We start from the raw sequence: 27,846 nt of genomic DNA, 5'->3' as shown, positions 1-27,846 counted from the left end.
ATACTACATACTGTAGTAGCATAGGTCCTCTTCTGACAGTGTTACATACGGCACTGAGTATAAATAACTATGCGACACCCACTATCTCCCATGCAAAAATGCATATACAATTGTACATCCTAGAGAAATGAATCTATTTAAGATTTACCACTGAAATGTGAGTTGTATCAATTTTTAATAACGTAAATATTATATTATCAATAAATAAATCAAGTTTTAATTTGTGTATAATTCTGTTGATAACACATTTTTTGATTATATTACATTAGTCTGTGGTATTATTAAATATACGGATTGTCTCATTAAGTTTTTAATTTGTTTATAATTCTTATGATAATACATTTTTTAATTCTATTACATTAGTCTGCAGCATCATTAAATATACAGATTGTCCCATTAAAATCCGAGCTTTTAGAATTTTAAAATTCAGCAAAATATAATTTATTAATTTACGATCAAATTTCAACAAAATCAAGACTCTTAATAGATGTGTGTCTAAACTCTCTTAATCATTTATGTAGCCACTCTTAGGAGCAATGATGGGGCTACCAGGCGACGGCAGAAGGCTTGCAACCTGCTACTGTTGACTTCCAATATCACAACGTTTCCTTCCTGGCTGATGGTGGCTTTAAGGGCATCTATTTTTGGATGACGAACACCGCAGGCCTTCCTCTCGACATGTACCCAAAAGGTGTGTTATTAGTGCGGCAATATTAAATATAGTTTAAATAAGCTTTTATTGATGTATTCTTCTTATCAAATGTCACAATGATTTGAAGTCTTATTGTTTCAATTCAAATATTTTTTTTTTTTTTGGCTCAGTCTAATTTCCATAAGAAAATACCAATTAGCCTATATAGCAAAAAATAAATCCTTTGTTTTGATTATAAATATAAGGCATTTGATATATAAAAAAGTCTTTGGGGTTAACATTTACTGAATCAGCATTTTCGTGTATATATTTACAATTTCATGGATTTATAGGGTATGTAAATATAACTAATAAATATTTATTTATGAATGATTTTAGTTAGGTATACAAGCATGTGGACGAGGGAAACAAATGTATTTTCTACGTGCTTTTTCTACTGTTCCATGATTACTGTTCTTCATATACAAACTTTTTTTTGTTATTAATTTTAATAATTCAAAGCTATTCATAGCTTTATGTAGTTAATTACTTTAGAAGCCTTCGAAAGGAAAGACTTCATAATATATATATTTTCATACTTACTTCCTTTTTCTCTTTTCGAAAAAAAACCCTATAAAGAGTAGAGCTTTATGAAATATGCCTTAAACCCCATTGCAAGATAATTTTTAGCCATTGTACACCTAAACACTCAATAGCTCTCCATATTTAGCAAGGATATATGAAGGAATTTCCCAGATGTAGATCTTTACATCTACTCTAAGTACAATTAAGACATAGCCTTTTATTCTGGGTTGTAAAAGTGTATTAAGATATGTAAGAAAGAATCCGAAAATTAGGATGGTAACCCTGATAGTTTGAAAGGGGGTAGCTAAGCTGTGAAGAAGTGTGTTAGATTGGCCAATATTTGCTTTGAGGTGAACTAAGTAAACTTAATGCCCGCTCTAATTTAGGACATACGCAGGAATAACTCTGTATTTGTTCCTCAACCCTACTCTAACTCCAATAAAGGCATACGTGAGTAACTCATCAACTTTACTCTATGTCATTCATAAGCAAAAGCACTCATAACTGCACTTTTTTAAGAACTATCTCTTTAAGAACTAAGGACTACTAATAACCGCTTTAGAAAGGATTAAACAAAGATTACTTTAATATGGAGAACATCTAAGTAATATATAATTACTTGTACGTGTGCTCGTGAAAGACGAAGTGTATAGACTGAGGGTTTGTTAGGATAGCTATATGAACTTTTGTAAATTCCAATCATTTTTTTAGCGTAATATTTTTGTTGTTGTCGTTGGCAATATTATCTTTGTATTTTTTTTTATGAATAATATTTTTTTTTCATACTTGAAGAGAGAACATTTAAGTATAAATTTTAATCCAAGACTGTGTGTACTCGACAATGAAGTTGAGTAACTCCAAGGAGTTATTAATGTATATCCTTATTAGACTCAGAGTAGATTCATTCCTGCATATGCCCTTACTCAAAGAAGGAATTTAATTTATTTCCTTATCCTGATAGTTTCTATAAGCTAATATTATGAAGCATCATGGGACCTAAGCTTTTTCTCGTAAGAAAGGTTTTTCAAATTACTAATGTTTTTTTGTTTTTTTTTAATTTCAAAAATACTAACGATTTATAATCCTAATTATTGATATAAGGTTTTTTTGGAACAAATAGTATAATTTAGTATCAACTTAAAAGTAATTCCTACTTATACGGTACGGGGTGGTCCATTGAAATCTTAACACTTACTAATTTAAGTCCATGATAGGGCATTCAAAAGAACTCTGTGTTTCACACCAGACTGTTCAGAGTGGTATCAAAAACATATAGTGGACACAAGCTTTGACACAAGGAATGAAAGAAAATCCCTTTTCTCTTCTGCAAGATTAGTTTGAATAAATGTTTAGTTTAAACACATTTGGGCCCCTCTACAGCTCCCTTGACTACAGCTTTTGTGTATATCGAAGGGAAAGCCTGCAGTGTCTGTCATACAATTACTAAGCCCCTCAAAAAAACTTTTTCCAGCAATTGGACGCCATAATAGACTATAACCACAGCTGGTACAAGGGATTTTGCTGCCACTTGTAAGCAATCATTGCTGCTAAGCCTGACCACATTAATAATTTACAGAACTCAGACACATATTTATTTAGAGTTTTAATTTAATACAAATTATATTGTCAGTGAATGAATTATATCATGTTGAACTTTAAAATTTAAAGTGTTCATATTTTAATAGACCATGCTGTACCATTGTTATATACAGTGTAGTAATTTTGGTAATTTTGTACTAATCAAAGTTGTTTGTAGATAATATAATAAAACCTACTGACAGATAAGCAACTCTCATACCTAATATTGTTCAAATTGTATGGCCTACCATTTCATTTTTGGGTTCCTTTTTTAGTATACCGGCAGGTTATAATTTCTACAACTCTGATTTTCATCCTTTTTTACAATCATCATTTAATACCATCCGAATGTAGCAAAATAAATACGCATTTACTTTTAGAAAGAAAAATGTATGTCAAGTAATATATTACGCATAAAAAGTCAATATATATTTACTAACAATATTCAAAGCGGAATTAAAAACCCTAGCTGCTATCTACATATTACTGCTACATACAACATAATATTTGTATGGCGATACTCACTTTTTGACAAAATTTATACATATATATATATATATAATTTTTTGTTATTATGCTAATAATTTACATTTTTTTCTGCATTTTCAACATAATCAATTTTGCTGTCATGACACTCCTTGCTATCAAATTGTACAGCTTCTCTCCTTCATTCTTTCACAGGCAAACATACAAATTGTTTACATATGTATATGAATTGAGTTGATTTATTGGGTTGTCATGCTGGCTTTAACACTCTGATATTGTAAATATAATCAAAAAAGAGGCAAGTTACAAAAATAAGTTCTGTTTTATATTGAATAACGTTGATTTTATTCGCTAATCATTGCAAATTTATTTGTACAATATTGGATTGATAGTATTACTCCTTGGAAGTGAAAGCTCAATTACTCACTCTTCGAGAAAGTTCCCTTTGCTCCTGAGAACATCAAAAACTTAGGTGTTATTCATTTTTGACAAAGGTTTTTTTACTAATTGGATTGTTGTTAAGTAAAGAAGAAACAGTACTTGGAAATGTCCCAAATGATATATTATGAACAAAAAGTATAATTTTTATTTAGTTTTGAACATCCAAAGTTCCTAATAATTAATCTAAGGATGTACCAATAGCAAATTGTCGGCCAATTCCAGTTCCAACACCATCTTTATGGATGATTCCGATTCCTTATAATGGAATTTCGTGAAAAAATAACAAAATTGTGTTTCTTTTAAAATTAACTTATATCTATAACAAAATTAATAATTTTTTTTGTCGTTTAACTTTTCATTAATTACAGATAGGGAAAAATATCTAAAAATCTATCAATCATAATTTTATACTCTATGTGTTTAAGAGTCAATTAATTCCTGGTTGGCTCAAATTTGGAATCTGACGCCCAACACCCCTTTGTTTGATATTTAAAGTCAGCCATTTCGTCCCAGGCCTCTGACTCAATTTCAAATGTTTCACAGATTTAAAATAAAATTGTGAGACTGAAAATTGACGGTCTTCTTTATTTATTTTACTGGTTTGGCCACATGAGATTAAATGGTCTTGAATTATCTCCAGTTCCTAACGGAGTATTACAGGTATGCCTAAGGAATTGAAATATGTATAAACCATTGATTCAGTCCGGATTTGTAATATTTTTTAATGGATCCAGGACAGAAACTGATGACTCAAACGTCACTCAGAAAATATGGACTCGACTTCAGTTTCTTTTTAACCAATATTATTCAAATTAAACCTAGAAAATAATTTATTGAAAAAGGTAATAATGGTTTCAGAGTAAACTACTCAACCCAACATCTATCATTGGGGACTGTATGATCTACTCATTTTATAATTCATGTGATTATTTGTAAATTGTTACTTTGAAGTAAATTTTTTATATTTTGCAAGTTTTTTTAATCTTTCTATATACTTCTTTTCTTTTTTGGCAGTTATCGGAACAACGTCGTCTAGTTTACCTATTTTATTGATTTGTAATTTTGTCTCCAAAAATGAACTCAAATATGTCATATTATCTATATAAATAGTAATGAATTGGTATCGGTGGATTCGACATTATTGAGTCGATTTGGATAATCGATTCTGATGCATAGATACACCCATAAATTACAACTGAAAATGAAATCTTGAAATTTACCAGAAATCCATCAAATTTTAAATATAGTACAATTTATTTTCTTGAAAATGTAAATTTGCTTAATTTACATTTTCTGAAAAAAAAATAAAAAAAAAGGTATGTAATGAAAAAAACTGAACAAAATATGCCTTTTTCTCAATTGTTATTTTGTTCCAAAGCCCTCTCAGAATACAATTTTTTATGTTTCAACTCTACAATTTTCATTTAGGCAATTTTTCTCCTCTGGCAATTTCCCTAGTACCTATAGAAACACAGTATAATTTTTTAAACTCAAAAGTTGACTAAAAAGGATTTAAATTCTCGAAAATTATATTGGACATAACATAAAATAGAAATAAAAAAACTATGTTTTGATCCTAAATATTTTTTATAGCCTTATGTAATTGATAGATATACGTAAGTATATGCATAATCTAAATTGATTTTCAACTTAGGGGGGTGTTAAAATCAAATTCAATTTTAGCCCATTTTTTCGAATGAAAAATGATTTTTTATGCAAAATAGAAAAAAAAATTCGTATTTTTTTAATGCATAAGAAAAAATTTCCAATGTCGTGATAATTAAGGCCTTTTTATGCTTAAAGCAATAAACATATAACGTTTCAAGTTTATTAAGTACATTTTAAGGTAATATAAAAGGTCAAAGGTCACAAAAGGTCAACTTCTTCGAAATTTTTATTTAGCGTGTGTACTAGGGTTGCCAATTTTTAGGGTTATCTGTTAATTTGATCTTCTGCTGTATTCTAATGAGTTTATTTTGTTTGTGAAGTTTCAGTCTTCAATGGGCGTTTTTTGACTTCTATATCCATTTGAAAATGAATTTTTTACCACATTTTATATTTGTAAAGGGATTCAGATGTTTGAATTTTAAAGTTATCTTGTTTAATTTCATAAGCTGCATCCTTTTCACAAGTAATACATAAGAATATAATTCTTATTTTTCATTTTGAAGAAAAATTAATTGTAGCCCCGCGAAATACTTTGGATACTCAAACGATCAGAACCAATTTACTTTTCTCCGATTAGCAACATCCTCAAATTTTGATTAAAAAATACTACTTCAAATGAAGAAACTTTATCTAGATTTGAAAACAATAAATCCCTGAGGTATCCTAGATATTTCCCAGCTAACCAGTCTTTCAATTAACGCAAACATAATTGAATGAGTAATTGCTCTTCTCAAACTAAGTGAATGGCTCCATAGACAGAGAACATATGTCTTTGGATTTGAAGATTTTGATATTATCTTACTAAAAAAAGTTCCGAAATGTATGAAATGATTTCCTAGACAAAGTAATGGGGTCATTAATAATATACAAATATATATATATAATATATCAAAGGTGGTGATGGCCATACTTTCGTTTTATACTATTATTTTTCTCCCGGAAATTGAAAGATGAATAAAAATGAACTAGAACCAATCAATATTCTGAATCATGCTCGAAGTATTATATTTTATGACATTGTTATATTGAGCGCTTTACTTCCGATGGTAAATATGGCTTCTTTTAATAAAAAAGTATAGACTAAATAAGTCAGAGTTCATTGTATTGTACTATTGTATAATTTAAAATAACGGGAATAAACAATTTTGTGGTTAATGAAATTGATTGAAATGATGAAATGAAGTTTTATTAGACTAGATACATGTGTACGTGTGAGTCTTTAGAAGACAACCCTAATTCATAAGATCTTAAAGTGTAAATAAAACAACAATAATCAGGGAGATTCCATCACCTCTCCCAAATTTACATGTGACACAAAATATTCATGAATGAATGTAAATTTAATAATTAGAAACTGATCATTATTATTAAAAGTAACTTTCCATTCTCATTGATTAAGTAATGGACGTACGAATTTTCTATTTAGTATATAAATTCTCCCAATATGAGAAACCACGTAGTACCTCTTATTACGTTTGATGTTATTGTTCACTCTTGATTCCATTGATTGGTCAAAGGATTTCGTACTAATACAGCTTCTATAATCTTAAACCCAATCTTTGAGGGAATATATAATCGTATTAGTATCCAGACGACGTATACGTTTAACATCCATTTACGTCAACACATGTATGAGAGGTTTATGATCAGTGATAATGCCAAAATGCATACCAGCGAGGTAAAATTATTACCATCTACATATATTCAATATTCATAAATTTTTAAGGTTATGTATCAAACTTTTAATCAATAAAATGAATAACTTTATAGTTTCCCTTATAATTTTTACCATATAATTTTATATGGATACCATTATCGATACAAATTATTCGATATTTTAACAACTCCAGTCAGTATTTCAATATCTACTCATACACGTTGCAATCGAACAATCTAGATAAACAAAGAGTTTGTAACTTAAATCCTTCTTTTTGTATTTTATATACACATATGTAGACTGTTTATATATAAGTTTAATACATAATATTGTTGGTCAACGTTGCAGTTCTTCTCTCCTTAAAGCAATTTTATAAGTTAAAAAAACAAAAACAAAACAATGAATATTTTATATTTACATAACATTTGCTATTTTGCAAATATGTTACAAAATAATATGTATAAGAAAATAATTTTTATTTGTGTACCAAATAAGGTTATATTTTGCATATTAAATTATAAGGTAGTCCTTCTTTCTTGGATGTTTAAGAATGGCATAGTTTCACTCTTTTATTGAGTGCAAATCTGTTAAAATCGGGCTGTTAAATAACCCTTTCCACAGATAATATATATATATTTTTTTTTGTTGGTCTTTATGAAGATACATTTTTCATGTAATTAAAAAATATTAAAAACAAAGAAATCACGGAAATGTTAGTAGGCGATATTAAAACCATATTGCAGGACAAGTTAGGAATTTAATTCTTATAGTATTTATACAATCTGCTGAACTTTGTTGGGATATATTGGGTCTTTTTGAATAATTTTGGAAGGGCAGAAGAAAAGGAGTTTTGGAACAGTTCCTTAGGAAGGCCGTTGAAATTATCAATCTAAAAGGCATAATTGGTCTTTGGAAATTCACATAAGAGCCGAAGATCGATGATAAGCGTTTCAAGGCAATTTGATTGATCAAAGACTTTGACGCTATGACATCCCTTACGATATTGGAACATATTGTTCTTATGTTCATTTTATTTAAACTTTCCCTCATCGGCGTCTCCCATTTCAATGAAAGTTCAATTTTCTCCAGAATGCTTCTCGATCCATCTCAACAACTTTTTTTTCTAGCTGAAAATCTTGACAATATTTTTGAGAGACCATACAAGCGGTTTTCTAAAAAACCACTACTTTCCCGTTTCAAAATATGGTTGAGATATTCCTGCTAGAAATGTTCTCTGGTACATAATTTACAAAATCCAGACACTGTTGGGAGACTTTCAAAAATCAAACAAATTGAGAACATCTAATTCTCAATAATCTAAATGGTTATAAATTCTATTTTTGGAAATATTATTTTATCTTGTGAAATTCGAAAAATGTGGGTTCCATATTCGATATTTTCAAGAGTGTTAACATTTCAAAATGACTTACACGAAGTACTGCACTTGGTCTTAAATATATATATTCCAGGCCCTGATTTTATCCGACATATTCAAATTTAGAGAAGTAAAAAAGTTAATTTTTTTCTTCATTCTTACATAAATATTCTGTGGATTCATTTCCACGCTGCTGGCTCCGATCCAAGAGCCCAAAATTCTAACTTCCTGAGCCATTTTGAAGGATGACCACTGCTTTTCAAATAAGCCATGATAGGGAATTATCAAATCTATTTTTTATAATTTATTCTTAGTCCTATTTTTGTGGAAAATAAACTTAACACATACAAAGTCTTCCTAATCGATTTCAGAGTTTAAAAAGCTGTTCCAGAATAGACCATTGTTAAATCATCGGTGTACTACAAGGAACTGATTAAAGTTGAAACCTTTGATTAGGGACTCATTATGGAAATAATGCAGTAGCTCATCAATACATATAATAAAAAGCAAAAAGGATACAGGATAACTTTGACGAACTTTTAATTTCAAAATATTTGAGGCTATTTATGTACTGAATTAAAGTTAGTGATTTTGATAAGATAACACCAACCATGCGAATCATGTAATCACCAAATCCTTTTCTGTAGAGGGTGCGTATTATATGTCAATTCGATACAGTATGAAAAGCCTTAGTGAAATCGATCCCTATAACTTAAGTGTTGGCGTCCAATTCTAAGAGAGTTTTTTAACTCTAAAAAACCATACTTTGAAGAATGTATTACTGTATTTAACAATTTTTTTAATGTTATTTGCGAGTATATATATGAATAAATTTTACGAATGAAATTTAGCATCAGAAGCGGACATAAATTCTTAAGATAGCTTGGATCTTTACCCTTTTTGAGAATTAAACCAATTTTGCTTTCTGAAGCGAAGTCAGGAAAACATTCTAAAACTATTACTTTTTCATAAAAAGGAAGTAAAATTAGAGCCAAATAAAATGAAAACATTTTATAAATTTCAAACGTAAGCCCAGATTGGCCAGATGCCTTGTTCATTTTAGCGTCCTTGATAGCTGACTTGATTTCGTCAATGGATATACGAGTTTCGATTTGTTTGTTGCCCTCATACCCGATCACACGCTCGTTGTTTAACTCACATCTCTATTTTTCCCAAAAATCAGCATATAAATCTTTTATTAATGTGCGTAAAAAAATATTAACGGATAATATCACCACCACCTGCAATGGCCTCCTCCAGGCGTGGCTGCATACTGGAACAGGCCTTGATGATGTTCTTCCTGGGGATGTGGCTAAATACCTCCATGATAGATGTAATGAGGGAGGGGTTGGTGTTATGAGGGTGACGATTGGTATCAATTTCCGCCACGCCCCACGCCTTAACGTTCAAGGGGTTGAGGTTGGAGCTGTTAAGGGGCCAGATCTCTTTCTCCCAGAAGTGAGGGACAATTCCAGGATACGGTTCGTATTGTGGGCCGGTACCCCATCCTGCTGGAAGATGTAGAGTTCTCCATCAGCTACCTCATCCATCCAGGGATTCACAATGTTTATCAACACATTGAGATACACCTCAGCGTTCACCCCGAGGCCGCTCTTGAACTCGTGGGGGGCATGACGTCTCCCTATTTGCTGACCACGCCCATGACCCTCACTGTGGATGGAAACTTGGTCATCATAACAATGGGAACTTCCATAGGATCAACACACAGGCATCTATTGCTCCTAGATAAGTTTTTCTCGTCTGAGTAAAAGTTGCGGATGTTCTTCGAGGGTTCTTTTTTGAACTTTATTAACAGCTTCTTGCCCTTGTCAAATTGCATCTGTTTGATTGCAGCGCTCATGAACTTCCGTTTTTGTAGTGCATATTACTTGTATCTGATGTCTTCCTTTACAATCTTATTCATCAAAGTGTGAGACAGTCCCAACTCCCTGGACATTGACCTGATGGACCTGCCTAGGTCCTCCTTGATGAGGTTCGGTGTGGGGTTCGTAATTTCAACATCATGAGTATCAGAATGACGCCTGTGAGTGTTACTTTTTACATCAAACTCTTTAGTGTCCCCTCCCTTCTCACAAAATTCATCATAAATGGGCCTGATGATGTTCTCCACAATGTTGTAGGACAAGTTCTTTAACTGGGCTATCTCCTTACTGCTTTTTTGTTTGCGACATCCACCAACCATGTCTCCACGAATCGCCTCCTGTAGATTCCCGTTCATAGTTACAAGTTTTGTTTGTTTTGACTATGCAGCTTCTGTAAAACCGACTTTCAGCCGATTAAAACAGTTTGGCCTTATTCATGGATAGATATTGCACTTTTAAAAACGGGCGGCAATAAGGTTTCCGACCTTCATATAGGCTTGAAAATCCCAAGAAGTTTTTAGTGTGTGTGTTTCGAGGTTGTTAGAATCATGAGCAATGTTTTTTTTTTGTTTTTTTTCTCAAGCATACCTCACCATGTTATGGATTTTATCAATGATTTCTGAAGTAGTCACCTCAACAGGTTTGCCCAGAATGTTCATCGTCACTTGTGCCCATACAACTACTCCAAATATTTTGAAACTACTTAACCACTGGGTTAATTAAGCTTCTTTTTAGTCTTCTGAAGGATTTTGCCTTTCATAAAGTAATGTATAATCAACACACGAAATTCTTTTTCGTCCAATTTTTTTAATCACTACAATTCCTTGATTCAAACGAATCATTTTCATAAATAGAAGTTACAAAATATCATAAGATTATCTGTTAGTATAATGCTAGCTGTAGAAGAAGTGGTAGATATGGTTACATACAATTCACATATATTAAATTATATTGATAATACGACATCACTTTTATATTTTTTAAAGAAGGGCCATACGAACAATATAGCAGTAAGAACGTGGAAGCATTTGATGCTGAAGAAAATCTGGGCAGACTTTGTATGGATTCATTCAAAGGAAAAACACAGGAGGATTTTCTTACAAGGGAGTATCTGTAAACGTGGGAATTCGAGTTGAAGGAAGAAGTTTTCAACCTTCTTCCTTCAAACTGAATATTATTTTCATATTAGGCTTGTTCCAAGAGTTGAAATCGGGGTAGGGGCGAATGACGACCATTAGGTGTAATAGATTTAAGAGCTTGGAAACTCCCTTTATTAAATACGATTATTTTATTGAGCTCAAGGGCTAGAGTTACTTGAAGTCATCATAGATGGATGCATGGGTACAATCAAAATGCTGCCTTAAGATTGTTAATTACTGTATTATTGTGAGCTTACTTCACTTGTTTACAGGTGCAAGAGTATTTTGAGGCAAGGTTTAGTATTGGGGATTTAGTATTTTGGTTCCAACCCGAAGTAGATGTCTTTACGTCAAAGGGTTTCCATAGTGACTAGAAAGGACGTATCGTGGATGAGAGACGACCAAGTGGAGGCATTAGATGCATTTTCCATCAGACAGAAGAAAAAGGGGTACACATTCTTTTAGTTTTAAAGACATAGCTTTTGCCACATCCATATGCTCAAATTTCCCTTCGCTTCCTCCAAGACCTCCGAAGTATCAGGGATTGTTGAAATTGTACGGGTTAAATTCGTCGTTGTTTCGTAGGTTCCCATAAGAGGCCTTAAAGCCAATCTAAATCCTTAATGTAAAGCAATTAAAGTGGCTGATTTCGGCCCCGACTCTATGCCCTTAATCTCAGAGTTTGCCATCAGAACCTCCAGTTCCAATTCTACATCCTCATTGACAGAGAAAAATTATTCAATAAACTTTTTAAACATAATATATGAATGCTTCCAAGTTCCAGTGAAGATGTTTTCCGAAAAATATGACTGAGTAGTGGGAGCGAACGAAAAATTTGACTCCTTATCTCCAATCAGGGGAACACTCATTTTCTACAAATTAATTCAAGCCCTTAAATGAATTTATCGTTTAGTGGATAATACAAAATAGATCTCAGTTTTTTTCACAGTCATCTGAATTCTTAAATATCTATGATTATAGTTATTTGGGACTATTATCGTTTAGAATTATTTTTTACTCTTAAAACAATCCCCAAATTCAAAGTAGGATAAATATAGTTTATTTAAAATTATTTTTTATCATTAAAAAATGTTTTTATTAAAACTGTATCTTGTTCTAAACTACATATATTTCCCTTTTAGGATGAAAACAACACTTTTCCTTCCACCCTAATAATTTATTCATAATAAATAGTCTTGAGAAATACCATGGCTTATATTATAGAAAAATATTCAATGTGTAATATAAAAAATCAATTTAAAAATATATGCATCTCCAAGGATTTTTATTCTATTTTGTAGTAATCAAATTTTTTATATCAAATCGTCAACATTATCATCATATTTTTTTCAATTTCAATGCCAGTTCCATGACATCATGCCCCATAAAAGAAAGATTGAGGCAATTGAAGGAAGATACTTCTAATTTGAAAATTGTTCTATCAATGATTGCAATTAATTATAAATGTTTTATTACTTTTCACATTTGAGGTCATTCTGATCGTTTGGGTAAACTTATTGTACAACCCCCAGCTAATATTTAATGAGTTGAAGATGGGGATGAGATGGAGGAAACTATAACTTCTACATCAAAAAAGGCATGCAAGAAGATGTTGACTGGAAAGATAAAGAGATTGTCCTATTTCTCATCCAGTTATTACATTACCAACATTTCATAGAACCTATGTCATTAGACCAAAATAATGACTTTCTGAATTATTTTTTGACGTAAAGCTCCTATCTGAAATTGCTTTTCAAACAAATCTTTATATACACGTTAAGGCCGTGTGTTATTTCAAAATGTGAGTACGTAGATAAACATATGTGGATACAATTTAACGAGTTTTTGGTTTTTGCTTACTTATAAATTGTAAAAATCCTATTTTTGGGACGCTTGGAGGATATTTTCCTGTGTAGAGTATTGTGGTTTACTGCATAACTTCAGAAAAGTGTTCTTAAAGCTATAATTTAACAGCATTGTTTGATGTATAAATCACCAGAGTAAGTAAATATCTCAGACCTACAAATTATCATAATATATCAAATCTATTTTATAAAACAAATTTTATCTCATTCTATGTGTGTTTGTGAATGTAGAACGTACATTCATTTTTGAGTGTAACGTAAGACTTTATCGATTGTTGATCTTGAAGATAACATTGCAATTAAGTACGTGCGTCATATTAAAAAAAAGAAGGTCTACAGGGGTGAGGAACAAAACATCGACTACTTAATGTTAATGTTCTCATAAATTAGAAAAGGTTTGTTCATTATTTTTAAACATTCAGGTTTTTGCATAAGCAAACAATAATAAGCATTTCTTCATCTCTTCATCATGAGTGAGCAGAATACTCAAAAGCAACGCATCTCGTAGAGGCTGAAGTTGTTGTGGCAAGGATATTGGACATTGTGAAATGCTCCAGTGGATACATTGTACTTTGCTATGTGGGACAATTTAGAGAGGGAAACAACAAAATTTACATCCCAATGTGGACTCACTGAAAGCCGCCATAGACATCTAAGTTTTGAGTAATTACGTTGGAGTTTGCTGTATGAAAAATGAGGAGGACTACTTAGAAGAACTTCTAAGGAAGTTATATTCTATATCCTTGAAAAAAAAAAATTTTGTCCGCTCGTCGATGCCTAATAACTACAGTAAATGCCGAATTTTCATGACTGTATTAAATATATGACAGTATAAGTAACAAATGATTTCCGAATGCAATTTATCTAAAGACCCAGTAACTTTATACTTTGTTTTTCAAAATATATAACTATAATTATTAAAAAAATATCTAATTATTAATCAGTAAGTCGTACAAATAGGTATGTTTTTTTTTTCAACAAAAAAAAAACTAGAAAAAATAATACAACATTACATTTTCTGTTCTAAATAAGAGTAGGACAAAATATTGTTTTTTGTAGAAAGTTTAATTAAAACAAAATTGCCATATGCAAATTAACAAACTTTTAATTTATATAGTAAATATAAATATTGAAACATTTTGTTTTATAAGTATACATACCTATAATAATAAGTAAGTATATTAAGGACAAAATATGAGTAAAAAAATAGGATTTAAGGTGAAAGTAAATCTTTATTTATCCTTTTTTTAAGAATTTAGGACAAGACAAACCTAGTAGCAGGAGGCTTACTATTTGAAATTTTGATTTATATATATATATTAAAATTATTCAGGTCACGGAGCAGCACCATAGAATAAGATGAAAAAAAATTATATATTTTTTTGTATTCAATGGTTGAAGGACAGTGTTTGAGAGAGACTAAAAAAAAATACTAGAAAAAAATATATAAATATAGTTGAAGGAAGGGAAAATACTTTATATTTTAAATCAAAAGGCAAATAAAGGAAAAAGTTAGAAAAATCTTATAAAGAATAAATGATTGTTCGAATGAAATATTAAAAATCTGTCCACTAAATACATATTTAGTACAATAGAAGGTGCAAAAATTAAAATCAATAAGAAATAACTGTTTTCTTGTACGATAATGAACGTAGTATGCAAAAAAAAACAAAAAAACTCTCAAGCATACAAAAAAATTAAAAGAATATTTTTCATAATGATTTGTGTTCACAAAAACAAGAAAATGTGGAATCAAAGTCAAACGCTTCGTTTTTTTTTAAATTGAGAGTCCACATAGCTTCAAAATTTATTGTGTCGTGTCTGGGTCGATGTCTTATACTTTTATACCTATATTTGTATTCAGAATCTAAGTCGCATAGTTATCTTTAAACTTCACAACTTATTAAAACCTCTATTACAATCGAAAAACATTTATAAATATTAGATATATATATATATATATATATATAATGCAGACCCTTTAGTAAATACTTATTGAAATACTTCTTTTTTTTGGGTTCCAATACAAAAGATTTATTGTGTTTGACAAAAAAAGTGGCAAAATTCGAGAACATAATGTTCATCTTTTGACAAATCAAAAGAGTTCCGCATTTTTTTCAAAAAAATATGAGGATTAATCACAAAATAATAAGAGGTGTAGTAATAGTTGATCAATTATTTTCCAATAGATGGTTTTATTAATGTGTATCTTGTGTGGTATTATTGCAATCAGTTTGCAATAGACGGTGTTGAAAAGGTAAGTTTGCTCACTAAAAAAACTTGTCATACTGTTTGGTTGACTAAGCTTTGAGTGCGCGTCCAAGATGCACATCAGCAAGGAGGAAAAACACCATATCTTACATTTTTACTTCGATAAAGACGAATATACAAGCCAGGTTGCTAAAAATGTAAATATTGTTCATTATCCTGAGAATGTAACAGCCAATTACATGAAATTTCGGTTTCGTCAATTTTTTTCTGTAACTTTGATATCAACGATTCACCATGTTCCGTAATGCCAACTGTTGCAAATGCAAATGAAAAAATTGAAATTGTCTTGTCCAACCACCATGTAAACACTGTTTTTATTGTCAAGAAGATACTTGTTAATGATTTAAAAAATCCATTAAAAATAATGGATTTACTTTGAATACTTCTTCTATAAGGATTATTACAACATAATTTTATTTCAAAAATTTATTCAAAATTGGACAGCATTCAATCCAAAGTACCTGTTTCTCTTTCAGGCCCACAGTAAATTGAAAATAAAATAAAAGATATGTTAGTCAATTCTTGATTTTTTTTTGATCATATTAGAAATAACCAGAAATAATCTTTTTAATAACTTTAGTAGGTTTGCTAGTATTTGATGGGACACTGGTGCCCCTCTGGGTGTGAACGTTAATTTCCTATCATTTACAAACAAAATGCTGAAGATATGCAATGGAGTTGAATTCTTTACATTTATAAATTCTTTTGATATACCCTTTATTTTTAATTCAAACATGTAATAATTCTACATTTTAAAATTATTCATAAATATTTATATAATAAATGCTTCACATGTGAAACATAACGAAATAACTCCTTTCTCTTACCAAGCATAAAGCAAGATTACAAGCCATACTTTTGACAAAGTTTAGATTTTCTATTTGTTTTTGCTTGCACAGTAGACACATTTTTTTTAATTTTGTTGAAACTCCGGTAAATTAGCGTTAAAAAATCTAAATAATTCATACACGAAAAATCATCATAGAACGTCATTTCATCAAATTCCAAAAAATGACATAATTTAGAGACTCATAAGCAGAAACATAAAGATCTATGAAAAAACGTTTTTATATATTGGAGAGATCTACTATTGCTCTATCTAATAATTAAAAAATATCCGAAATATAATGAAAAATGACGCAAACACGAACGAATAAAAATACAGGACACCAGTGTCCGGTCGCTGCGAAAGGGTTATTTTACTCCATATAATGTACAGGGTTATATAATAATATTTTTTTTTATGAAATCAATACTGTCATTCACATGAATGAATCAGACATACAAAGAAAAAATATATACATGGGTCTTTCCACAATTAATTTTCACCAACAAACAGGTTTAACTCAAATATGATATGAAATAAATCTATTTACGAGTTTTGAAGTCTTTAAGGAAATTAGGAAAAACTAAAACTCTTGTTCGTGAAGGTACACTCTAACAGAGGTAGCCAGGCGGACTGGAATGGCTCGTAAGATCCTTTTCAATGTTAAGAAGAGGCTATACCACAACGAAATCATAGAAATGAAGGAAGGTTCTGGAAAAATGGTCATCATGAAAGCAAATCACCTAAATGACACCATCAAAAATCACCCGAACAAGTCTTAACCGTATTCAAAAATGTAAAAAGTTGTGTATCAGAGTCCATAACAAAATATGTTAATAAAACTGACGGGAACGTCGTTATTTGTACCACTTGAACATTTACATTTGAAACAGTCTGAGAAACGGTTGAAAATGTTGATAGATACAGCGTATTACAGTAAAAAAGTACAATCCGATAGGTAATATGAACAGTGCACATATACAAAATCATAATATTTTATTATAATTTTTACATAATTGTAGGAACAGTTTTTGTTGTAACTTAATTATAGTTCTTACTATTTATTTTATAAAAAATAGTTAAATGAATAGTTCAAAAAACAACAACCAAAAACATCTTCAACAATGTCAATAGGGATTGATTTCCATTTTTTATAAGGACCTACATGTGGCAAAAAACAGAAAGACTGTCCAATCAATACATATAGGATTAAAGTAAAAAAAAACATTTATAAAAACGCACATAACTTTGCGTTCTCCTAATCTAATGACTCATCAAATCTTGCCAAAACAAAAATACTAGGTAAAAAAGTCAATATCTTCCAGCGTATAACATTTTTATCTCATTCATTTTGTACATTGTAATTAAAAAAAACAGGCACTATGGAGTAATGCAAATAATTTTCCCCTTTTCTATAACATTGTAGAACCATAGATTATGTATACACTAGGGTCAAAAAATGTGATTATCGTTTGGTAATCATGGTAAATCATTGGACAATAGATGTTTAGAACGGTGATTTTGTAATTTTTTAGGAAAAAATATTTTTTTATTCATCTTTATTTATGTTGTCAATTAAAGTAATCCCCCTCAGATACAAAACTCTTATTCTGACGTTTTTTCTTATCGTTGAAGCACTTTGAATTAGCAATTTTCGGTATAACCTGGTATTGTTCCACCAATGCATAGTTTATCTCCTTGATCTCTGTCCTTTCATAGGTTTCTTCAATTGAGGGAACAAGAAAAAGTCAAATGGGGCCAAATTCGGCGAACAAGGTGGCTGAGGCATGATTGTAGCGGGTTTTTTTGGCCAAAAAATGCAACAATTATTTCAGTCAAAATTAAACAGTTTTACAACAAACTTCGTTAACGCTCGTCTCATGCCAAAAACGTTCGAAAAATTTTTATGCCACAGCCAAACCATTTCTCAATTTCCTCAGCAACTTCTCTCATAGTTATTCGACAGTTTTGAAAAAAAAAATCATCAATACCTTAACATTTCATATTTTGTTGATGTGGCTGTGCGTCCAGAGGGAGGCTTGTTATTGTCATCTTCTTGGCCATCTTTGAAGAGTTTGTTCAACTGGTATACACTTTTTTTACTCAGAAGAGTCTCACTGTATGCTATTGTCAATATATCGAATGTTATGTTGCACTTAATTTTATTTTTAAACAAAACTTGATTTTTTTATACATGTTTTTCAATAGCAAAAGAATCCCGCAACCCGAAAAATACTTCGATCTCTTATACCTCCCACAAACAAAGTAAACATATTTTATAGCTAAAATAGAAAATATATGTTTGTGGCGAGTGTACTTACAATTTTTGTTTTAAATTGAGCATATCAAATGTAATTTGTTTGTAAAATTTAAAGTGTCCTCGTATTGTATAAACACACTGGGTAGAGGTACATATATTAAAAGAATAAATCTATTCATTTCTTACCAAAATAAGGTCATGTTAGTTGTTAATAGTGCCTATACGAGTATTTTTTTTACTTAAATATTTTAGTAAAACTATTTTAGAAAAGGTTCATAAATAAAATTTTATATCAATGTTTCTTACGGTCTGACTTAAAAGTACCCTCAACAACATTTCAATTACATTCTTTATACACATAGAACCGAATGCATGAGTGTCCTTAAAGCCCATGTCTATAAAAAATTTGATTGTTAAACTTGTTTAAATATTCAACATTTCTATAAATATTTAATATTTTTAATCATTGTTTTTATGTATTTGGCGACTTTGTTAGTTGAAATTTATTATGTGTTATAATTTTTTTTAAATTAAAATAGTGATAAAATAAGTTTAGAAATTTAAAATTTTTTATTATTTCATAAATGTATGATTTTATTAATTTAATATTTGTACTTTAAGAATAACAGATTATATCTTGTGAAAACCCAAAACTCATATTTTGTAGATTATTTTAAAATAAAAATTAATTTTTCTGAATGTTTTAAACTCATACAAGTATTATTAGTATTTTTATTGATATTTACAAGTCCAAAATTGATGGATTAGTTAAAAAAACAAACAAAAAAAAAACGTTATTATTAACATCATAAAATTGTTGTCTTTAATGCTTATTTTTATAAATTGCAACTTTTAGAATAAAAAAACTGATATTAATGTTACATACGGTCTGAAAAAAATAATTAATATATATCTTGTAGGAAAACAAGTTTATGCAAATAAGTGACTTGTAATAAAAATACCTACTTTTTTTCTTTTTTCCAAATCTCCTAAGCTACTCAGTATTACTAAAAGATAATTTTAAAAATTGTTTTACCAAATCTAGATCCTTATGCCTAAGTGCTAAAAATAATTCAGAATGTACGATTTAAAACGACTATAAAATTTGAAATTATCTTATTATACAAATGAGGCCGGAAGTTCTTATAACTGAGCCTGTAGTTCGTTTGAAATATAGTTTGCGCACTTTTTTTGTTATCACTGCGTCTGCATTTAGGTGGATCACAGTTGCGGGTAGCTTGAACACAATCCAATCTTCCTCCCAAATTGATATACTAAATTCTTTATACATTTTTTTTCACAATGTTTGTCACAGGTTCAACTCTCTCCCATTCATAGAACAAATAGAAAGAAGATTGAATGTGCTCCTTGCAGAATGATTTATTCTAATGACCCCTATTTTTTATATGTGTTTGTGGAGATTGTAGATGTTGCAAGACAATTTCTTCCTGGACCAGTTCATTTTCCAGAAAAAATCGTTCAACTCATTAGATGTAATTAAATAAAGTTTATGTTTTGCTAAAAACCCTTTTCAATCATAAATATCTCTCCAATCTTTTAAAACCGAGGAAATACTTTGGTGGTGGAATAACTTTGTTTTCTATCATAATTCCTAAAATGTATTGAAGAGTATTTAACTCTTAATCCAGATATTGAATGGAGAGCAATTGTATCAAATATTTTCTACAAATATTTTATGGTGGGAACTATTCTATCGATTGAAGCTAATGGAAAAATTTCCACATCATGGGCGCTTCTCGTCATACCCTTTGGTCTGGAACACCTATATATGAGTCCATTAGAACGATTGGCATCATCAATCAGAACACATCTAAAAATATTTCTTCCAAAATACAGGGAGACCCCGTTTCCTGGAGGATCTAACCATACGCAATGATATAATAACAGTTCATGATCTTGACAAACAACCCTCTTCAGTCTTTGTACATGGTAAATTTAGTATTCCTTTGAAAAGATTCGCAAAATGCCACATTCCTCCATCTCCCTGGCATTTGAAAATGTGTTACGAGTAACAGCTAGGAAGTAGGGTTAATAATCTATGCAACAATTATATGAATCTTTTAAACTTGCCTAAGCCCTGACACAAGAAAATTCAAGGCTTGGTGCTCCACATAAACGATGACAAGGGGTTCACATCACAGCTTCAAATATGGGCAAAGCTTATTTTTACGACGCTCTATGAAAAGACAGTGGGATAAAGTTTAATTCTACCATTCATGCCTTTGTTGATTGTCTTCATATTTAGATTTTAAAGGAAGCCATATCATTGAATGTCAACGGGGAAGAAAACATCGAATCAAATTTGAACATAAGTGTTGATATTGTTTGTAGTATCAAATAGTAGGACTTCTTCTAATAATATACGGGCATTGGATTTTACTTTGTCTAATGCTAATGCCCTTATTGCAAACAAGTTATGCACCTATCAACCACTGGAAGCTAAAGAATTATGAACCATTTTTTTATCTGGCACAGTGCAATACTCAGTCTTCTCTTGAAGGATTCCAAATATGTCGGGTTATAGACGGCAATATGGAGCAGATTTGGTACGATACTACACGAAAATATCAGCAATACATTTGAGCACTTTGAAAAGAATTATTAGATCTTATGAAACTTTTGGAAAGTAATTGCTTTGAATGGGAATTTTAGACTCTTGACTTGGTTTATAGTTTTTTTTTCTCTAATGTTTTATTATTTATGCTCGTCTAACTCATCATATTCACTTCTTATTTTATATTTCTATATACCATTTGATTATGTTTATTAATTGTTCGAACTTTTTTATTGCTGTATATCAGCCCGTACTAAAAGGTTTTTATGTAGGGAAATAATTTTAAAATAAAATGTTCATTTATGCTATGTAAAACTAAATTTATCTTCCTACAAATTTTATATAATTATTCTTATTATAAAGAATAACTTAATTTTTTTACATTACGTTTTTTTTACTAACGTAGGGTAATTTTTTACTGAACAATCAGTTTATACGGTGTCATATTTTACAATAATATTAGTGCGAATGATAACTCATAGAAAAAACATTAGAGTTTGAAACTTGTGTTAATTGAAAAAGCATTGAATAGTACTACAAATGCCCTATTCGAAGTAATATATAAAATTTTAGATTTTCCGGAAGTTCAGCTCTAAATAAAATTTGAAAAAATAGAAAAAATACACATCTGTTTTTTATCAAAAACATTATTTAATAAACTCTTGTATTAAACAACTACTTTCTCACATTTGTTTATAATGGTTTGTTCTATATCATTTTTCACAAAACTTTTTTATTTAACTTTCTCTTCTTCAAGTGCTTTCAAATTTTCTCAAAAAAGAATGATTCCCTTTGATAAAAAAAAATTGCTCAAATTTGAATCAGGGAAGAAAATTGGAGAATAATATTTAGAATTTATATTTTTAATTACAAATATGACTAAATTACCTATAATGAAGAGGTAAAAATTTATATATAAACATGTAACAGTTGCAGCCTAACTTTTTTCTCAAATATCAAAAAAGATACTGCTCTAAAACTCACATTATAAATTCTATTGTAAAATACAAATTATTTAAAACAAATCAATAAGTTTTGTCTATTATTCTGTAGATTATTAATGAATCTGAACGAGCTCATAAATTTCAGTTTTATTCTTTACAAGGATGACATACTCCAAAGAAAAATAAGAAACAAATATACCTAAAAATAAAAGATAAATTAACGTCACTAGAAGACGTTACATATTATAGTTTGAATCTGAAACATAACAAATAGTACAAAAGGTTTGATTAAAGCCTCTGAATATCACAAATTTATCTATGTTGTCTTTACGTAAATAACTGCCTTTTTTTTAAATTGTAACGTCAATTTTTTTCTTATTTTTCCAAGAGGATATGCAAAAAAAAAAAAATCTTTTCTAAAGTCATAATTAAGGTAGTTATAGTATACTCAATAATTCGTTGAATTATCGGATATTCCCTGAAAAAAAGAATTTTCTTTCAAGAAAAATCCTTAGAAAAACCGACCATTGTTTTGAATGAATTACAATGAACACTTTTTTTAAATTTTGTAAGTAGTTTTACCATTTTTATAGGTTAGAACCCACTCTTTAAAATAAAAATAAAACCAATGATTTACTAAAAAGATAATTTTTTAGTTTGTTAAAATGTATTGCTCTTTACCGTAGACATACTAATGTAAGGAATATACACATATGTATTAAGATAAAAAGCACGAACAGACATTAGGTGTTTGTGCTACTACAGGAGATTTTATAACTAGGTAGGCATTGAAATTGTTTTCAACATTTTTTTTTTTTTTTCATTTTTGAACATTTAATAAATTTTAGAACACTTACTTCCTCATCGTTCCTTTCATTACTTGATATCTTTTATATGAAAGTGCAGGACTTCTGCTTATATGTTGGTTTGCACTCTATGGATTCTTCCATACAAACATTGATTGTTGTATTTTTCCATTTACTCAGGGACGCCAAAAATGGTCCTTGTCCTGTTTAACACTAGAACGACGGATAGTAACGACCCCCTTAAACGACGGTGGATATCAAAAATGATACCCATTTATTTTTTAATATTTGTAACTGTTAGTGGTTGATAAAATTAAAAGTAATGTGTTAATTTTTATTTTCTCCGAAGATTTATTATTTATTTAAAAAATAAACATAACTTTTACAATAACACATATAAAGAAATGAGCATTTTTTACAAGTTACAATTGTTTCTTCAGTACCAATACAAGGCTTACATACAAATCTCTTACATTTACAACAGGTTTTGCTTGCTAAGCGCCGTGATTTTCTTGTACAATTGACTGTACACCAGCTTCTATTTTTAGTTGAACAGTTTGATTGTGATTGAAATAATTGATTATTTTCTTCTACATCATCCTTTGATTCATCATCTTCACCAATAAGTTTGGTAATCAAATTATTCAAAAACTGGCGACGAGTTATTTTCTTACCAGTCACTTCTCTGTACAAGATAACAGCATTTATACCAGAAAAATCCAAAATATTATAAAAACTTGTAAAGGCCATCGGCGAGAGGACATTTTGGTGGAATAAAGTCTTGCCATTTGATCTAGAATATCAACTCCATACTTAGTTTCATTATAATACTGGATTGATTCTCGTAACCTTTTTCGTACATCTAAAACTTTAACACTTTTGTGAGCAGAGCTCAAAATTAAAACATTTTTTTCCCCCTTGATAAGAAGTCAATGTTTTGCCACTATTTACAAAGATTAAGCTTGAAAACAGTGCTTGTTTGGTAGCTTTTAGTTCAGGAGGTATTTCTTTGCGAGCACGATTCATAGTTCCTTAAATAGTCGTCCTATTTTTCTGAAGTTCATTTGCAAGAGGCAATGATGTAAAGAAATTATCTGTTGTAGCAATATTCCTCCCTTCACACAAATATGGTTCCTTTAGCTTCATTACGACATATTCTGATAAAGATTTATTTCCTGGTCTTTGAGAATCTTTTCCCAAGTAAGGAAATCCATTTACCAAGTATTTGGACGATGCATCAACTGCTAACCAAAATTTTATACCAAATTTATGAGGCTTTTTAGTCATATATTGGGTAAATGGATATCTAGCTTTTTTTGGGAATAGTTGCTCATCAATGGTAATATTTTCACCTGGCCTGTATGATGACTTACAATTTTCGACAAATCGATCCCATACCATTGAAATCGAGGCAAACTTGTCGTTTTGAAGTCTTTGTGATCTTTTGGAACGAATATCAAAGCGGATATATCTCAATAATTCCTTATATCTGTCGCAAGGGATAGTATTCCTAAAAAGATTGATCCCCAATTTTCTTGACCAAATGACTTCTGTCGGCTGCCCTTTGACTAAGATTCCTCTCACATACATTATTGCAATCAGTTGGAGTTTTTTTCGTTTGCTGGTTGTCCATACATCATTCTTAAGTTTTGAACGAGCCTCAACTATCGTACATTTTACAATGTGATCAATAATATAATTATCGATCAAGACTTCAAAAGCTGATAATGTTTTATCTGTAATGATGTTAAGTTTTGCAAATGATGATGGACCTGAGACTTCCTTCAAAATGTTTTCTGGGCTAAAACGGGCTGAAATTTCTCCATTTCCTATTTGTTTGTGCCAGATTGTGTTATCCTTGCCAACATACATTGACTCTTCTAATAAGTCGGTTGATTTATGTTTCTTAGAAGACGGGAATTGAGTCACTTGATTACATCCTGGCATTTCTTGAAATGTTAAATATACCAATTAGTTGTTAATAAATATATCTAGTATATAGTAAAACTAATAATGGTATTCAAGAAAATTACTTACCGATTGTCAAAAACAACAGAATAGTCATCAGAATCAGAAGAACTTGATTGAGGTGGTTGGACATATTCTTTATCTTTTTTCAATTCGAAATCCTCACTTTCTGAATCGGAGTACGATGTGCACTCAAGATAATGTCTTATTTCTTCAATGGATAATTTTTTCTTGGACATCCTTGCACAATAAAAGGTGGAAGCAGAATGGATAGTTCAGAAAAATCTACGTTTATATTTATACTAGAAATGTACACGATTCCTTTCTAGAGAAGTTTATTCATGTTTGAACTTGCTTCAGCCTGTTCAAACAGGCTTGAGCCTGTTCATACACAATTGTAGAACAAACATATTATTTGAAATGATTGGGTATCAAATATGATACCCACGTCTGTCTAGGTAGTGTTCACTGTACCAACGAAACGAATAGTAATTTTAATTTAGTTTTTTGTGATTAATAAAATGAATTAGGAGAATTCATGAACTTATAAACAAATACAATCAAGAAGTTTCTCACAATATTTCATTGAATCCAGAATGGGTATCAAAAATGATACCCTCGTCGTTTTAGTGTGAAGCATATAAAGTTACATGCTTTCGTCTTGACTGTTGCATAGGTCATCATGATATAACAGTAAATGAACTTGAAAATTACCTAGTAAAAATAGGGACTAAGAAGCAAAACCATCTACATTACCTGGTAGCTACATTACGAGAGGCATACGTCATTTCTTCTCCAAAGTATGGGGCAAATAACACAAAGAATACAAAAGCATGAAACATACACACATCAAGCAGAAAGAATCGAAACCAAAGATTGCCAAACGTGGAAGTGATAAGATAAAAATATAACTTAGTATACGCCCAGTTTTAATACTGATTTCCTAAAAGCAAACGTTATAAAGTATAGGATACAAATCTTATTTTTCAAATAGAGGGCTTTAGCATTTTTATGGAATAAGTGCAATCACACTTAGATGGCGTTCGAAAAATAAGACTTTGAATTTAAAAAAAATATCGTACCTATTTTGAATTATTAGACTTAGTATTGTTTGAGCGGGCGTAAAAGATGGACAGCAGCATATTTTACTGTTGCAAGCCATGACTCTGAAAATGTAAACAGTCTTAATGGGCCTAATCCTGAAATAGTCAATCATGTGCAATTTTAATTTGTCGATTCCAGTCTGGTAATTTTGATATCATAGATGTACCACACTCTAAAATGCCAATTGCCGAAAATGTGGATGTGATTTTTTTTTGGCAATGAGATAAGAATTAATGTCATAAAATTCCTGTAAGAATAATAGATTTATTTTTAGTACACTTAATGTAGTCACATATCTTGTAAAGGATAGATATAAACTCTTATTTTTTTGCATATACTTTGGACAATTACAAAACAGTTGCAACATTTATTTTTTCACTAATATCAGAAAAGCTACATAATTATAAAGTACAATGCAAGTTATCATAAAAAAAAAATCAATAATTTTTGTTTACTAATCCTTGAGAAATTAAATAAATTTGGTTTTGAGAGATAGACGTAGTTTTTTTTTAATTTATATAATTTTTGTAATTATGCACACAATTTCTTTATTTTTTCTGCAACTTCAAAATCATTTAAATTATTGATTTTTTTGAAATTATTTCATATAACTGCATACCAATTCAAAAGTCACTCCGTAAAGAAAAATTTGCAAGATAGTAATGCACAATCCAAACTGCAGTAAATTTTACATTAGCATAGTCCAAGATACAATTCCAAAATGGAAAGTTTTTTGGAAAAATTTAAATAAGGTAAGCCACACTATAAAATTGCAAATAGTTATTTGTAAAAAAAAAAAAAGGTTGACCAGTTTTTCTTCAATAAATTGTGGTTTTATATGTATATATTTAACTAGAATTTTAATTAAGTTTTTGAAGTAGGAAAAATTATATAGATTTTTTTAAATAATTGTAACTGACGTTCTATGAATTAAAAGTGATGAAAATATTATATTAAACTAGGAATTATATATTCAGGAAAGACATCAACAAAATACACGCGAGGAACCAAGATAAACAACAAAGAAAAAAGCGAAAAAACAACCAAATTTATTTAATTCAGTCTTTTTCCCTATAAAAAAAACAAAATTTGGTTTTAATAAATTAATTTTTTTAAACCAATATATTTATTATAAATAAGTTTATTTTAATCCCTTTCCATAGTAATTTAATCCACTCCCTTGTGCAAAAGTTGGTTTAAAATATGGGCATAATTACATTTTTTTTTTTAATTTTCATATATGGGTGTACATATGTGTTAACTCTTTTGAATCATTAATGCCCAAGTAGGTTTATCTAAAAATGTATGGAATAAAAATTAAGTCGCATTAGTGTGGATGAAATAATTATCCATTGTGATCTCTGTCAGCAGATATGTCGTGTACTATATTTTGTTTAAAATTATCTTAAGGTGTGGTTATTACGCTTTCTACAATTTTGACAATATTCGTGGGGTTGTATATTGTAGGCATTCTTGGCACGTATAAAGAAAAGTAACCAAAGATTAACATGGTCAGCTTAGCAATCATGACGTTTCGTAAGATTACATAGGGGAACAATTAGGGGCGGGGGAATTTGTACAAATAAATTGAAGACTAGAATTGAACTTATTTGTGAGAGTATAATCCAAAACTGATCTTACTTTTTATATCAGTCATCTGAATTCTGAAATATCTGGAATTATAGTAATATTTGGACAATTATTGTACCCTCAAAAAAGTCCTTAAATTAAAATTAAGATTTATAAAACTTAGGTACGAGTGTTTTGGTAAATGATTCAGACTT

General features: G+C 30.0%; 1 protein-coding gene across 1 annotated transcript; it reads right to left on the bottom strand.

Annotated features, from left to right (window-relative positions):
• Positions 1 to 23,324: 23,324 nt before the first annotated feature.
• LOC121123712 (piggyBac transposable element-derived protein 4-like) lies at positions 23,325 to 26,632 on the bottom strand. The gene is made up of 2 exons (XM_040718836.2): positions 25,028 to 26,632; positions 23,325 to 24,939 (listed from the first exon to the last, which is right to left on the bottom strand). Exons 1-2 carry the CDS (start codon positions 25,089 to 25,091, stop codon positions 24,023 to 24,025), a joined length of 981 nt encoding a protein of 326 aa, XP_040574770.1. The 5' UTR covers positions 25,092 to 26,632; the 3' UTR covers positions 23,325 to 24,022.
• Positions 26,633 to 27,846: the final 1,214 nt, after the last annotated feature.

Source organism: Lepeophtheirus salmonis, chromosome 8 (assembly GCF_016086655.4).
Source record: "Lepeophtheirus salmonis chromosome 8, UVic_Lsal_1.4, whole genome shotgun sequence".
Taxonomy (NCBI): domain Eukaryota; kingdom Metazoa; phylum Arthropoda; class Copepoda; order Siphonostomatoida; family Caligidae; genus Lepeophtheirus; species Lepeophtheirus salmonis.
The sequence above is the reverse complement of the archived record's forward strand: the minus strand, read 5'-3'. Positions and strand labels throughout refer to the sequence as shown.

What these genes read in the sequence shown, in the direction of transcription:
- LOC121123712 (XM_040718836.2), bottom strand. Translation starts at nt 25,091, where the DNA reads ATGTCCAACCACCTCAATCAAGTTCTTCTGATTCTGATGACTATTCTG. An exon ending in TCTGTTGTTTTTGACAATCG is followed by an intron (nt 24,940 to 25,027) that starts GTAAGTAATTTT and finishes TAACATTTCAAG; the next exon opens with AAATGCCAGGATGTAATCAA.